At 38.7% G+C, this 14,906-nt stretch overlaps 1 protein-coding gene across 5 annotated transcripts in view; it reads left to right on the top strand.

Moving 5' to 3' along the window:
* Positions 1-14,906, top strand: part of fgf13a (fibroblast growth factor 13a) — a 134,811-nt gene that overhangs the window by 110,570 nt on the left and 9,335 nt on the right. For all 5 annotated transcript variants that reach the window (XM_017473344.3, XM_017473346.3, XM_017473343.3 and 2 more), the window contains one exon: positions 7,980-8,083. In XM_017473344.3, the coding sequence (XP_017328833.1) occupies positions 7,980-8,083 (104 nt within the window). The remainder of the gene's footprint in view (positions 1-7,979; positions 8,084-14,906) is intronic.

Below are 14,906 nucleotides of genomic sequence, written 5' to 3'. Positions count from 1 at the left end.
AATTTTGGAGACCGCCACTCAGAGATCATCCTCTATGCTCAATCGCAATATGTATTTATTTTTAAGGTACGTGAGTGCTGAGAAAGTCTTTTCGCACAAGTAGGTAGTGCCAAACGGCATCAGTACATCCATAGCGGCCTTGGATAACTGTGGGTATTCCCTCTTAACTGAAATCCCAAACTCAGCCAGTGTCTTGGAATTAAATGCTGTCTTTAATGTTCGGTCGCTTGACAGTTCAAAGAGGGCATCCTCCAAGTCGGATGTCAGATAATTTGCCCTTGTCACAGTGAATGGTGATTTTATCCAGTCATATTGTTCTTGAGCTGTTTCATAAATTGACCTGCTGCAACTGATACTGATGCTAATATGTCATTAATCTGTCTAATTACCTCCGAGGTCATGAGGGGACAAGGAAAATTTTATTTGCATGGTTTTATTTTTTTATTTAATTACTATTGTATCTTTTGTTAGAATTATGGCTAAAATATACTATTTCTAATCGTTTTAAAATATTATTTGATTTATGGAAATCATGCTATCTTGTGACCCCTACTTTGCGAACCACTACTCTAAACTAAAGGACTAAAGAGGAGAGGGACCATCCGGATTTTTATCAGCACTCAGTTCAAAAGCCTGCATCTGTGATGGTATGGGAGTGCATTAGTGGCTATGGAATGGGTAGCTTGCACATCTGGAAAGGCACCATCAATTCTGAAAAGTATATGCAGGTTTTAGAGCAGGATATTCTTCTATCCAGATTCCATGCCAGCTTTATTTCTGAGAGACTCTGCCTCTCTAAGATACTCTTTTTATACCCAATCATGTAACTGACCTGTTGGCCATTAACCTAATTAGTTGCAAAATGTTCCTCCAGCTGTTTCTTTTTAGTAACACTTACTTTTGTTTACTTGCTACCTTTTGTTGCCCCCGTCCCAACTTTTTTGAGACGTGTTGCGGCCATCAAATTCAAAATGACCTTATTTTTTTCTTAAAATGGTACATTTCCTCAGTTTAAACATTTGTCTGTTTTCTATGTTCTATTATGAATAACATATGGGTTTATGACATTTGCAAATCATTGCATTCTGTTTTTATTTACATATATTTACATTTTACACAGCATCCCAACTTTTTTGGAATTGGGCTTGTATTTTAAGAAAGCATTTCAAATTCATTTTCAGCTAAAATGAGTGATTTTCAGTTAAATAATCCTGTTAGTTTGTACAATACATTGCATTTATGAATAAGCAATCCTATATTTGTACATAGTGCCAATTACATCTTATTCATGGTCTCCAGCAATCTATTTCATCAGAATAGGTAAAACCAGGGTTATATGAGTTGAACCAGTGAATGTTGAATGAACATAAAGAGTGAAAAGAAATCTTCCTGAAAGTCAGCTGTTTCCATCCTTAGCTCTGACTAGATTTGTGTTTGGAGTAGAGCAAACACTCATCTTGGTCACTAAATGCCATGTTTGTCTGCTTTATTGCATTATGTTTCTTTCTACTGAGAACTTAATTCGATTTCCAATCAATGTGTCTGGACTAGAGGCCTTTCCTTCTGTTAATCTGAAATCCAATTAGTGTTAACTTGTCTTTTTCACCTTTTCTGATGTCAGTTTGTGCTCTCATATGTTAAAAGGTCTGTCCCTAATTAACGTTTACTAACAAAGTGACATAAATAAACAAACAAAGAAACAAATAAATAAATAACACCATCGTCTTTGAAAGTATTGGAACAGCAAGGCCAATTCTATTGTTTTCGCCGTACATTGCGGACATTTTGGTTTGAGATCCCAAGGTGAATATGAAAAGATGGGTCAGAATTTAAGCTTTCATTTCCTGATATTTACATCTAGATGTATTAAACAACTTAAAACATGGCACCTTTGGTGGCTAACCACCCAATTTTTTATATGAGCAAAAAGTATAAAACACTTTTTATTTGGTTGCATATATCTTGCTGGCAATAACTGCATGAAGCCAGTGACACCTATCGTTCATAGGTTACATTATTTTTGATCACCCGAAAAAATGGGTAGGTTCAAACAAAAGGTGCCATGTTCTAAGTTGTTTAACACATATAGATGTAACTATGAGGAAATGAAAGTTGAAATTCTGGTCTATTGTCTCATTCATCTTTTGATCTTCAGAAATGTCTTCAATGTATAGCAAAAACAATAGAATTGGCCTTGCTGCTCCAATACTTTGTGAGGGAACTGTAAATAAATAAATAAATAAATAAAAATTAACAACACGCACAACAGAAGATAAAACATGACTAAAATATGCACTATACAAAATACAGTGTGTTTGAAGTTAATTTATTGTCTAAATGTACTGTATATTTGTAAAAGGGGACGTCAGAGGTTCTTTGGTTACTTTGGTAGTCAAATTGGAACCCTGTCTGATTCAATATTTAAGTGTTCCCTCAGAGGAACCCTCCAACTTGTATTTTTCACCATTTGTAATGTTGGTTTCTACATCTATCTTATCTCTGTTGTTAGAGGTCATATACACTGATCAGCCATAACATTCAAACCACCTGCTAAATAATTGTGTTGGTCCCCCTTTTCTGCCAAAACAGCTCTGACTGTTTGAGGCATGGACTCCACAAGACCTCTGAAGGTGTGCTGTGGCATCTGGCACCAATATATTAGCAGCAGATCCTTTAAGTCCTGTAAGTTGCGAGGTGGGGTCACCATGGATCGGACTTGTTTTTCAGAACATCCCACAGATGCTGGATCGGATTGCAGTTTGTGGAATTTGGACGTCAAATCAACACCTTGAACTCTTTGTCATGCTCCTCAAATTATTTCTGAACAATTTTTGCAGTGTGGCAAAGCGCATTATCTTTCTAATAGAGGCCACTGCTATTAGGGAATACCGTTGCCATGAAGGGGTGTACTTCGTCTGCAACAATGTTTAGCTGCAGTAGGTGGCATGTGTCAAAGTAAAATCCACATGAATGCCAGGATGCAAGGTTTCCCAGCAGAACATTACCCAGAGCATCACACTGCCTCCGCTGGCTTGCCCTGTTCTCATAGTGCATACTGGTGCCATCTTTTGAAAAGGTGATTCATCAGACCAGGCCATACACTTGTATTGCCCCACGGTCCATTTCTGATGCTGACGTGCCCAATGTAGGCGCTTTCGTCAGTGGACAGGGGTCAGCATGGGCATTCTGACTGGTCTGTGGCTATGCAGCCCCATACGCAAGAAGCCGTGATACACTTTGTGTTCCAATGCCTTTCTCTAATTGATTCATTTATCTACCATAGTCAGCATTAACTTTTTCAGTATTTTGTGCTACAGTAGCTTTTCTGTTTGATCGGATCAGATGGGCTAGTCTTTGCTCCCCACACACATCATTGAGCTTTGTGCACCCATTACCCTGTTGTCGGTTCACCAGTTGACCTTCCTTGGACCAGTTTTGATAAATATTAGCTATTTTGGAGATGCTCTGATACAGTCATCTAGCCATCACAATTTGGTCCTTTTCAAAGTCGATCAAATCCTTACGCTTGCCCATTTTTCCTGCTCCAACTGTTGACTTGCTGCCTAATATATCTCACCCCTTGACAGGTGCCATTGTAACGAGATAATCAATGTTATTCATGTCACCTGTCAGTGCTTTTAATGTTATGACTGATTGGTGTATCTGAAAAAGACGGGGATAGTGCCAAAAGGGAAGGGTTCTAGACTTAACATTATTTGTAATCATGTGTGGTGGGGCTATTATAGATTTTGAAATCAGTCCAGTTCTGATTTATTCAAATATAGTGTGGGAGATATAGGACTAGTGTGTCATATCCCTTAGCTGTTTCTGTGTAGATGCTTTTCTGAAGTACAGGAGGAAGCATGTGGCGGTTTTCTTTTCTACTTGCTCTTTGGAGATCCTGCTGAATTTGTGCTCAGGTGCTCTATTAGCTGCAGGTAATTGACTCTCTCTTCTAAATCCCCCACAAGCAAAGCCATGGCAATCCCTCCAGAAAGAGATACACCTGCGTCTCTTTGGTGTGTATGTGTGTGAGGTTTATTGCATGTCGTATTTTATATTTTTGTATTAAAATAAAAAACCTTGACTTGTACTGATTTTGTTGCTGTGCTAACTCATAGTACTAACCCCCTTTTACCTGGGTTTCCAGCTTGATAATATTCTTAGACTCTGATTTGTTTGTACTTGCATGTGTTTGATGGATACTATAAAGCACTTCTGTAAGTTGCTCTGGATAAGATTGCCTGCCAAATGCTGTAAATGTATAAGTAATTCAGAATGAGAGCAGTCAGTGCTAGCTAGAAACTGCTGCTATGAAACAACCACACCCTGTATAGCTCATTCATTTTTGAGAATGTCTCCCCCTTCCCCAGTCCAGGGAGATTCGCCTCTCTAAAGGGCAGGCCAGACAGATGAGTGATCTCTGCAGGTGGAGCTCAGCACAGCTGAGACAGGCTCTTGATGTGGGATTAGTGAAGCAGGTTGAGGCTGAAAAGGGGGAAGAGCTCCACCCAATTGCCCCAACAGTAGCCTGGGTAGAACTGCTGCATGCAGCCACAGTGTGTAAGAGCAGCACTGCTGAAGTCATCGCTCCGCATCAAATATTAACCAGTGCTGTTCATCTCTCTGATGAAAGCTATGGGGAAATAAATGCCGGGTGCAACCCAACATGAACTGCTGCTACAGAGAGGAGACTTAAAAGATGAACCGATGGGTGTGGTCCTGAAAAAGGCTATTTATTTGTAATTAATCTAAAATTATCCGCTTTATCCTTAACTTGATTAGTGCATTGTTGAACTTTATTTAAAAAAAAAAAAAAAAAGTGAGCAGAAATGAGATGAAATTCATCATTCAAAACCACCAGTCCCATCACTGTTCTCTCCAAAGCTTCATCCTTGTCCAGAATGCCTGAATGCTAGTGTAAGAGCAGACATTTCTGAATTAACATAAATTACTGACAAGCAAATAGAAAAAATATTTTTGTTGACAGCTGTCAGAATGTTAGGAGAAATTCACCAAATATTACAAAATATGTTGTGTACAGTACTACAATATACATGTACATAGTATATGTAATATAAAAGCTTGTGCCAAGAAAATATAGTTAGGGTTAAGGCCCGTTCACACCGGGACAATTTCCACAGCGGGAAAACGGTCCGTTTAATACCCCAATGGCTGTCAATGAGAGTGTTCACACCCAGGCGTGAAATACGTAACGTCAAAGCGTCAAATTTTTTTAAAGGTTTATTTTTTTTGGTGTGCCGCTTCAAAAACTTCCGCCGACCAATGAGGTTTTGTTCACGTGCCCGGAGCTGCTGAGGTTACATAAAAGTATGACTTGATGGCGCTCAAGTACAAAACTGTCTTACCGACGAAGAAGAAGCCGAAAAAGAAGACAAAGTAAAGCATATAAATTATAAAATGCTTTCATATGTTTTCTTTCAAATAGTTTCACTCTATTTTTTTTATTATTATTTAAGTTTAGCTCATGTCATACAGTACATCTTACTGTGAACAATGTTTTCAATCATGAATACATTAACTATTGTGCTGTGGTGGTTTTTGAGAGTTCAAGGAGAAACAATAAATGGCACATGAGACCAGAGCAAAGATGTTATTTCTGTTATATAAAGCTCATAGGTTAGAATGTTATATAATCCATATTAGGCACACATGGTAATGTGTTCTTATTTCTCAGAAGCTGATGTCAGTCGTTGAATGTTCTCTGCATGCCAGCACAGCCTTGGGTAGCTGGCTGCTCTACTTTCCCCCCTGGCACATGGAGACGGTGTGAAAGGGAGAGATTGTTAGCTTTTTGGCTAATGGCAAGGGAGACAGACAAAGGTGCAAGGCAGTTTGGCAGTTTCAGTGATTCCAGGCAGGCAGAGCTCCAGCAGGGCTCATGGTCACGATGGCATAGTCATTAAAAGGTTTGCTTCACACCTCTGGGTTTGGGGGCTCAAATCCCACCTCCTCTCTGTGTGTGCTGCACTTGCATGTTCTTCCCATGCTCCAGGGGCTTCCTCCAGGTACTCCGGTTCCCTCCCCCACTCATGAGTCTGATTGGCATTTTCCAAATTGTCCGGAGTGTGTGAATATGTGTGTGATTGTGCCCTGGACACACATAGAGCACCCCGTCCAGAGTTTCTCCTTCCTTGTACCCCGAGTTCCCTGGGATAGGCTGCCCACTCCCAGTGAGCCTGTGTAGGATTATCAGTATGGAAAATGGATGGATGGAAATGTACTGTAAATGTATCCTGTACTGTAACTGAAACCAGCATAACATTTGGCTCCCATTTTCTGTGGAGCAGCTGTTTTCTGCTTGGTCTTACGTTAGGCCTATTTCTAATCCTGATTGCCTTGGCTTTGTTCATCTCTTCTGCTGATGTCTTGTCAGACTGCATCAATTTGGTTTAATTAGCTGCTTCATCACTGTGGCTTGTTGGTGGGACAGTGCTATTACATACTGAAGTACTAAGGATTAGCCTTACCTACAAGTTGGCTCTGAATAATATTGTTTTAAAGGGGCAGTTAAAAAGGTACACCGTCATCGCAAATAATAGTTCATTTTAGTTGTTTTTATTTTTATATTAATATTTTGATATTGAAGTCTCACTCAAGCAGGGGGACCCTCTTAAGTGGACAATATTTTCCATGGACCCCTTCAGTAGAAATTTAAGAACATAATTCAGTTATTCACATATTAGGCTCAATTTAAATTGAAACATGTACAATAACTCTAAAAACGAAATATTAAATATAATACATTTTTATAGTTGAAAGTGTTTACTCAAGTGGCCTTTAACAGTTCACAAGACACAATAATAACTGAATTTACACAAAGGAACCAGTTCAAAAGTTTGCATACCCTTGATTCTTAATACTGTGTGTTTCCTGGATGATCACTGACTGTTTTGATGTTCGGTGATCCCTTTTATTTGAATGTTTTTAAATTATTAACATTTTGCAGATTCTGCAAGGGGTGTGTAAATTGATGAGCACAACTATACTTGTTAGGATCTGAGTTCAGTATGTTTACAAAACACTTTGCCAAATATAAAGTGTATTAAATTATATTTAAATGCGATAAAGCAGTTATTTTACTAGGGTTATAAGAAATATATTTGAATAAAAAGGAAGAAAATAATTTTGGACAGATTTCGTGGGCACATCACATGTTGCAGGCACCTGCAATAACACATAACACATCAACAATTCCAACTTCTTTAAAAAAAAAAAAAGAAAAAAAAAGGTTATGTTCAACTACAACATGAAGTCAAAATCAACAGAAAAGTATTTTGAAAAGGACTTTTGCCATGACTCGCTATATGACACATGGCAGTGTTACGGTATAACAGATGTCACAAAAAAAGTCAAAACTTGGCAAACAATCTGGTAGAGTTAGAACAGATATGTAAGGAAGTATGTGTGTGGGTTGTGTTAAGAAGTAGGACACCAAAAATGTTGGAGAGAATTATAAAGGGTGATAAAGGGTTATAAAGTTATTAGAGAATGTTTGTTTATTATTACATTATTTTTATGTATATTTCTAATTGTGATTATACAGTAACATCTGTGAAACCAAATATCTTTTTGCTTTTGTTGTTGACCAAAGGATATGTTAAATTTTTGCTGTCCTCTGTACATAATCAATGCAGATTAAATGAACCGGAAAGATTTGATGAACAGACCTGTACCACTGTACTGTACACAAACTCGTGGGAATATGATGCGGAGAAACATTTGGTAAAATATCTTGTTTACTGTTTATATGAGTGGGCATGTAGCCTTCCATGAGCTGAATGTCAATATGGATGTCAGCACTTGATAATTACTCAGGCTGTTTATGTGTTACAGCCTCCTGAACACTTCTGTACTGAGAGCTACATGGACACAGACTGTACTGTTGGAAGTGTGCTATTTTTAATCGTTCTTTATGTAAATTAGTTAATGCCTCTGTCTCTCTGTCTCTTGTATAGCTATGTTCAACCTCATCCCAGTGGGTCTGCGAGTAGTAGCCATCCAGGGTGTCCAGACCAAACTGTACCTGGCCATGAACAGTGAAGGCTACCTGTACACATCAGTAAGTAGCACCAGCCTCTTAAACAAGAGGCATGTATTAGTAGCGTATGGTAGGTGCACAACAGGCAAGTAATGCAGGGTGATCTTCCTTGTGTATACAATAAAATTAAAAAACATCAGACAGCATGCACACCAATGACATTTTAGGTGATATAGTTTAGCCTCCTGTTAACAGACACAAATGTGCACACAAAACAAACATACATACGCATACGGTATATCTGCATTGAAAACATTCATCAGTCCTGTGTGGTTACATAAATTATTCTGCAAATGTCAAATGTGGTGACACCCGTGTACATGCACACTGACTCTTATAAACACTCCTCCCTCTCTTACTTCACTTACGCATTTACATCGCTGTAAAAAAGAGAAAAAAAAGATGCATGTTCTCCTGATTACTCCTTCACTCCATATGTCTGCCAGTCAGTACTGAAGACTGTACAGCTGGGCTTGTGAATCAGAATATGGATGCACTGCATAACAACCTCAAATCCTTTAAGCATCAGTCATATGAATGCATTATATCTTGGTGGTATTTATGTAGATGACACACAGCACTTTTCCAGTTGTGGAGGTGAGTGTTTATATGTCTGTCCATGTTTTTTGTTTGATTCCTCTGAAGCCTGGTTTATGGTTGGCTTCTGAGAACCACCACTTCTGAGAAACAAGAGGGAGGGAGTAGTAAACAGAGACATGAATATCTTAAACACACTTTGAACAGCGCAAAAGTTGGCTCTCTGGCACTTGCACTAGTTGCTATGGTGATGCAAACATGCACCACATTTTCATGAAGACCTACACACACTCTCGATTTCTCCTATGACTGAAAATGATTGCCATGCATCTCTATGTTTGCTGACTGTCAATAAAAAGATGAAGGACTTTTTAAATAACAAAGACCACCAGGAATAAGTTTGTGACCGTTGCATGCCTGATTAAAACATTCTCAGGCATAAATAGTACAATCAGCTGCCTGCATACTGGAAAGAACTTCCTCCGTCTATGCATCTGTGGTGGGCGTACCTTGAGAAAATGACAGCAAGCCATGATTCTAACAGGACTGAAGCACAGAAAGAGTTTCTAAGAAAAGATCTCGAAGTGGCTGCTGTTTACTGCAGTGGCTTATTCCTTACCACATACACACATTATTATTTCCCTCTTCTCCTACATTTAATAAATACCCTCCATATGATAAATCATCAGAGTGATGAGGTGGATGAGATTGAAACGCAGTGGAGTATAACCAGCTTGCGTTTTTACCGTATAAGGAAACAGGAGTGAAGACTCCTTACACTGATCTAATTATAGCACTAGTGCATCTCATACAAACTCAATAACACACTTTAATGGAGCTGCAGATGCTTCATGATTCTTTGATGCTATTTCTGCTATATGCTATGCAGTGTATTGTAACTTGTCTCTGAATTTTGTGAAAAGGCATGTGACCAGATTGCAATAAATGATAACAAAGCATCTATACAAAGCACCTACAAAGATCAGTACTACACAAATGAGCTAACAGAAATTGAATAAAATACACATGCACACACACAATACTTAACACCACCAGTCCTTGTGCTTTTTAATGATGTGAGCCGCAGTGTGGGTGAATAAATTGTATGTGCAGACATGCTCATTAAATCGAATATAGACACTCTAATCTCCTCATCTGCAACATTATGCTACACCAGGACAACCCTGTGTTAGGTACAGACAGGCTGTATTTACCTGACAGCTGTGTAGCAAGCAACTGAATTGGACAATTATATAGGTATTTATGCTTTATATTATTATTTAAACAACACAATGAGGGGTGAAGATACACACAAGGATTAGAAAGTTTGTCCAGTTTCTGTTCATCATCCTCAGGGAATATATAGAACAAGCTCACCCTTATTTGCATTTAAAGTACTGTTCAGCATCTACTGTGTCCTGTTCCTTCATTGTAATTTTGCAAGTAGTTATCTGATAGTGCCAATGAGTAAGAACTATAATACATTGTTGTTGAATGTCGATTGAAAATGAATTATTGTGGATTGTGGAGTTTTGTTTAACCCTCTGATATAGGTCTGAGATGATCAGGTGCTCAATGGATGGAGAGCTTTCAAATGGTTTGAGAGGTAGAAAATGGTCTGCAGTGTGTGTGTTTTCTGTGAGTCTGTTCTGCCTTCTTATTTCTTATTCTGCTACAATGAAGCCTCACACTAGCATGGCTAATGGAGTGATTTCTGGGTTGCTCACACTTACTTTGTGAGTGTGTGTGAGTGTGTGTGTGTGTGTGTGTGTGTGTGTGTGTGTGTGGAGCTCAGATTAAACTCCAGAAATATTTTTCACTCTTCAATAGCCAACATTTTGCCAAAAAACAACCAGTGTTAAGCAGTGGCCATTTAGCAATGAATCTCTAGATTTGAAAACTGAAATTTAAACTGAAGAGGACAGTCCACAAACATATTATGAAAGGAGCTTAAAAATGTAGTCCACAAGCATACCAGCATTTTAGACAGTACAAAATACAGTACGTTTCCATGGACAACAATAATCCGATATTAACCCGATTAAGAAATTATCACATAAACAGTGATTATTGATTACCTTAATCCGACTAAACTGACCGACTAAATTAACTGCACTTGAAGCTTTTGTGAAATTTAAAAGGAAACACCCCAAACTGTATACGGTACCATAACGAAGACGAACTGTATGTCGATACGTGAAATTATGGAGGGAACGTCGACGGCGTGGCGTGGGGATGTAATGATGTGTGCTGTTAATCGATCTATGTTCTATAACATGTAAAACAGGAACATGAAAGGAATATTCTAAACGCGACTCATGTAAACACTTTAATCACAATATTGTCTTATTCAGAATAAGGTCAATAATTAAATTACTGCTGTCCATGTAAACATAGTCATTGAGAGTATAGTTTTGAAAACAGTTGTTTTTTGTTTTGTTTTTTTGCAAAAAAAATAAGATGCTCAAAAAATACTCTGCTGAGGGCTTCTTGAGTGGTGCAACAGAAAGCATTCACCCTATCCTCTGGAGATTATGAGTTTGAATTCCAATGATGAGAGCAAACTTGGCTGTGATCTCTAGGTGTGAGGGATGGCATACTCTCTTCCCTGTCAATCACAGCAGTACTAGACAATTGTGGATGTCTGTGAGCACATATATGTGGAAGACAACAGATAGCGATTTCCTCTGAGGGTGTTAAGCTGCCATGAGATGCAGCATGAGCAGCAGTTCAAAAATATGTGTATGGCTGGTTTCACATGTCTTGAAGAAAGCATATTAGCCTTCACCCTTTCCGGTTGGTGCTGTTGAATGATATGCGAGAGCAGTCCAGTGGGTGGGAATTAGTCAAGACCATCTAAAAAAAAAAAAAAAACACTGTTTTGAAATAAACTATCATAGACTCAAATGTACTGAATGAAATTCAGTTTCATGAAGTGTGCCAATAGTCTGAGCTGAAGCCCACCAGCAAACACTTTAAATCCTCACATCTAAGTGTGCAGTATGCCTGTATACTTTTCTCTGTATACAGCCTCTGTGCACAAATGTGTTTGCATGTGTGAAAAGGAGAGGAAAAGCCTGAAAAAATCATGAGACAGATTGAAAGAGAAACAGATAGAGTACATGTGTGGGTGAGTCAGAATGTACCCAATGCAAATGTGTTCAACTATCAGTGTGACAACAAGTGGGAGAGAGATAATCAATTAAAAATGATTCTGATCCCCTTTTAGCTTTCTTTTGCTCTTTCTTTACAGTTACTGCCCTCCCCTATAGAGCTAGGCATGCTCTCTATGCAGCACCCTTCTCTCTGTGCGTTTGTGTTTTGTGTACGTGGATGTGCAGCTCTACACCCACCAGCATATCTTTCTGTGAAAGTGAGTCCAATTAGCACAGCTCAATATCATCGCCTTAGGCAGATATAGGACTAGAGAAAACATGTACAAGCTAAGGGAACTACAGGTTTGTGTTGCTATATTAATGTGTTTGCTCCTCTGACAGGTATAAGTAAGTGGTTTGATTTATTTAATGAAATTAAATATAATTGCCCAGCATTTTACAAAGAAATTCAATTCAGGGGTGGGGACATTTATCTTTGATGCATTATATATGATACACATATATGATGGTTTCTGGACAATATGTATGCAGATATGGATAATTTATATAGCGATTAAGGTAGATTTTGTTTGTACCATAAAAAGAGATATAGGAAGCTGTTTGTAGACTATTGGCAGCACTCCTGGTTTATAATACACTGCACTGTGATATCTCTGAGATCATCAGATCTGGCTATATTGTTGAAAGCACTGAGCCCTAAAGCTTTAAAATACTGGCCATTGCTGGGGCTGAATTTCAAAGTCACTGGATTGTTTTTCATGTTTTCTGTGTGCGTGTGTGTTTGTGTGCATTCATGTGTGTGTCTGCCTGCCTGTCTGTCCAGACAATGTGTATCCAAAGACAGGGTTATGTGGAAGGAAGAATTAGTATGAGTGGTAAATGATCAAAATGGAGATGCCTTTCAGCAGTGCCAGAGGGAACCAAGAGGTACAGCTCCTGAGTGGAATAGATTCTGTCAGCTTTCACTATTCAATTGGATGGAAACTGGAGAACAGGAGTGTTGGAGAGAAAGAGGGGGAGGGTAGAAGAAAGAAATGAGATAGAGCAAGTGAAGAATGGGGAATGGTGATGTAGGTGGAATGGTGGAAGTGGTGAACAGAACACAGAGAAATTGAATGCGGGTGTGGTATTGAAAAAGATATTGAGGAACAAGAAGGGAGTTCTGCTGGGGGAAAATGGCTAAGGTTGAGATACTAAAGGTATTAAGCACCATTTGTGAAAATTAAGGGATGGAGACATTATGGAAATTGAGACAATTGAAAATGCATTGTTCCTATCTTAAGACCACCCTTACAGCACACCACACTTCTCCCTGCAGTCATATAACCTCTTTCTCAAATACACAAACCCTCATTTTTTCTCAGCCATGACGTTAGGGAAGCCCAGTAACCAGACAGAATGAATGAGGGGAAGGGCAATGCAGGATTTCCCTGGTTGCAAAGCTCTAAGCAGCGTGACTGCAGCTGCTGATACAATTATGCATGCAGATAGAATCAGCACCAGTACAAAAACAAAGCAGAGCCGACTCTACTTTCTCCAAATTCTAGTACTGTATGTGTAATTCTTAGTCACTCAAAAATATAGTGAGTAGAATTGTGACTGTACTCTAGTATGTTTAAAGTGTAATATTAAAGGGTGATTTTTGTCTAAAGGAATATTTAGACTGTCATAGTTTGGTATTTTCTGAAACAGTATTACTGAATTATATGGACTTCACATTAGTACTGAAGAACAGAAAAAAACAACTGTTATTGGTGAACCTCTGCATTTGGCCTGTGATATTTACATGTGTCCCTCTTAATCTGCACACCATTTTCATGCAGCAGATTACCTCTAAAGGACAGCTACTGCTAATGTCATCCTCTCCCTATCAGTGTCCCTTCATACTGTCCAAGGCAATCCTGTGGATTTTCCAGCACAGTGTAGATCTGACAAGCCTGTCTCTGGCAAGGCAAAATGTCCACAGCTGTGTTCCTGTCAGGGTATGTGGGTGCTCGGCTCGTATGTGTGAATAATTTGAAACAGCCTGTACTCTTGACACCTGGTATTGAAACACTTGTCAATACAATGCCAGTGACATGACAGAAATAGGGGCTCCCAGAGATGAGCATCTTAAGGAGATGCAATGAAGGATCACTTTCAATCAAGGATGTTTAGAGATAATTTAATGTCTGTGAGTCTGTGAACATGAGGCTGTTTCACGTAGGCGGTGACATAGCTGCCAAAAGTTGCACATAACTTAACATGTCCTCTAGGGGGCATAAAATATATATATTTTTTAATGTAACAAAAAACTTGCAAGTATGCTTGCTTCCTCTTTGGCAAGTATGCTTGCTTCCTCTAGTGGTCTATAACATAGACACTAGACAAGCACAAATTACTTTCTGAAGCAGATACAGAAACTTGCTTCAATGCAGAAATCTACTGTAAACAAGCCTCAATGTACAGAGCATTATGGGTGCATGAACACTACAATAAAAGAGCACTTTGCATCTACAGTATGTGATGTATCACATAGTAAGTGAACCAACATAGCATTAGGTTTTCCAACACTGTAGTTAGAAAAAAAGTGTTAAAAAACAGGAAAGCTTTCAAAGCCACTGCAAAGATCACAACTCTTCCCAGGCATCTATCCAAGTTATTGAATTTCTGTATAGTTTCTGGCTCTGTATGCTAACTCCAAGATCCCTGGCCTAAATGAACAAAGACCTGACTAAGTACTAATCACAATATCCTACTTCTATAGTAATAGCATATGAGAAACTTGTTCTACCACAAGACTAAGACTTATGCTAGACTTCCCACTTTTTGTTGACAGCTCACACATCTGTACACGATGCAGATATATGTACAGTAGATATATAGGTAGTGCACCAACTGCCTAGGCACATAATGTATACTGTATATGAATCCGCAGATACTGCTGTTTAATAATTTCATCATAGCTTCAACAGATTAATGCTCAGTTTTTATTCCATAGAAAATTCAAAGGTTGGCACCTATCTCAAAAGGTCTGCCACATCTTTGTGTTGGCCTTTTGTGTTCAATGGATTTTCAAAATTTGACTGCAGTAGTGGAATCACTAAGACACAGTCATCCTCAGATGGGCCAAACATAGTATATCCAAATTAAATCCTATGCCAATTACATCCCATCACTTCCTGAATTTACATCCCATCAATTCTCTAAAT

This window comes from Ictalurus punctatus, chromosome 8 (genome assembly GCF_001660625.3).
Source record: "Ictalurus punctatus breed USDA103 chromosome 8, Coco_2.0, whole genome shotgun sequence".
Taxonomy (NCBI): Eukaryota; Metazoa; Chordata; class Actinopteri; order Siluriformes; family Ictaluridae; genus Ictalurus; species Ictalurus punctatus.
This window is presented reverse-complemented; position numbering and strand designations above follow the sequence as displayed.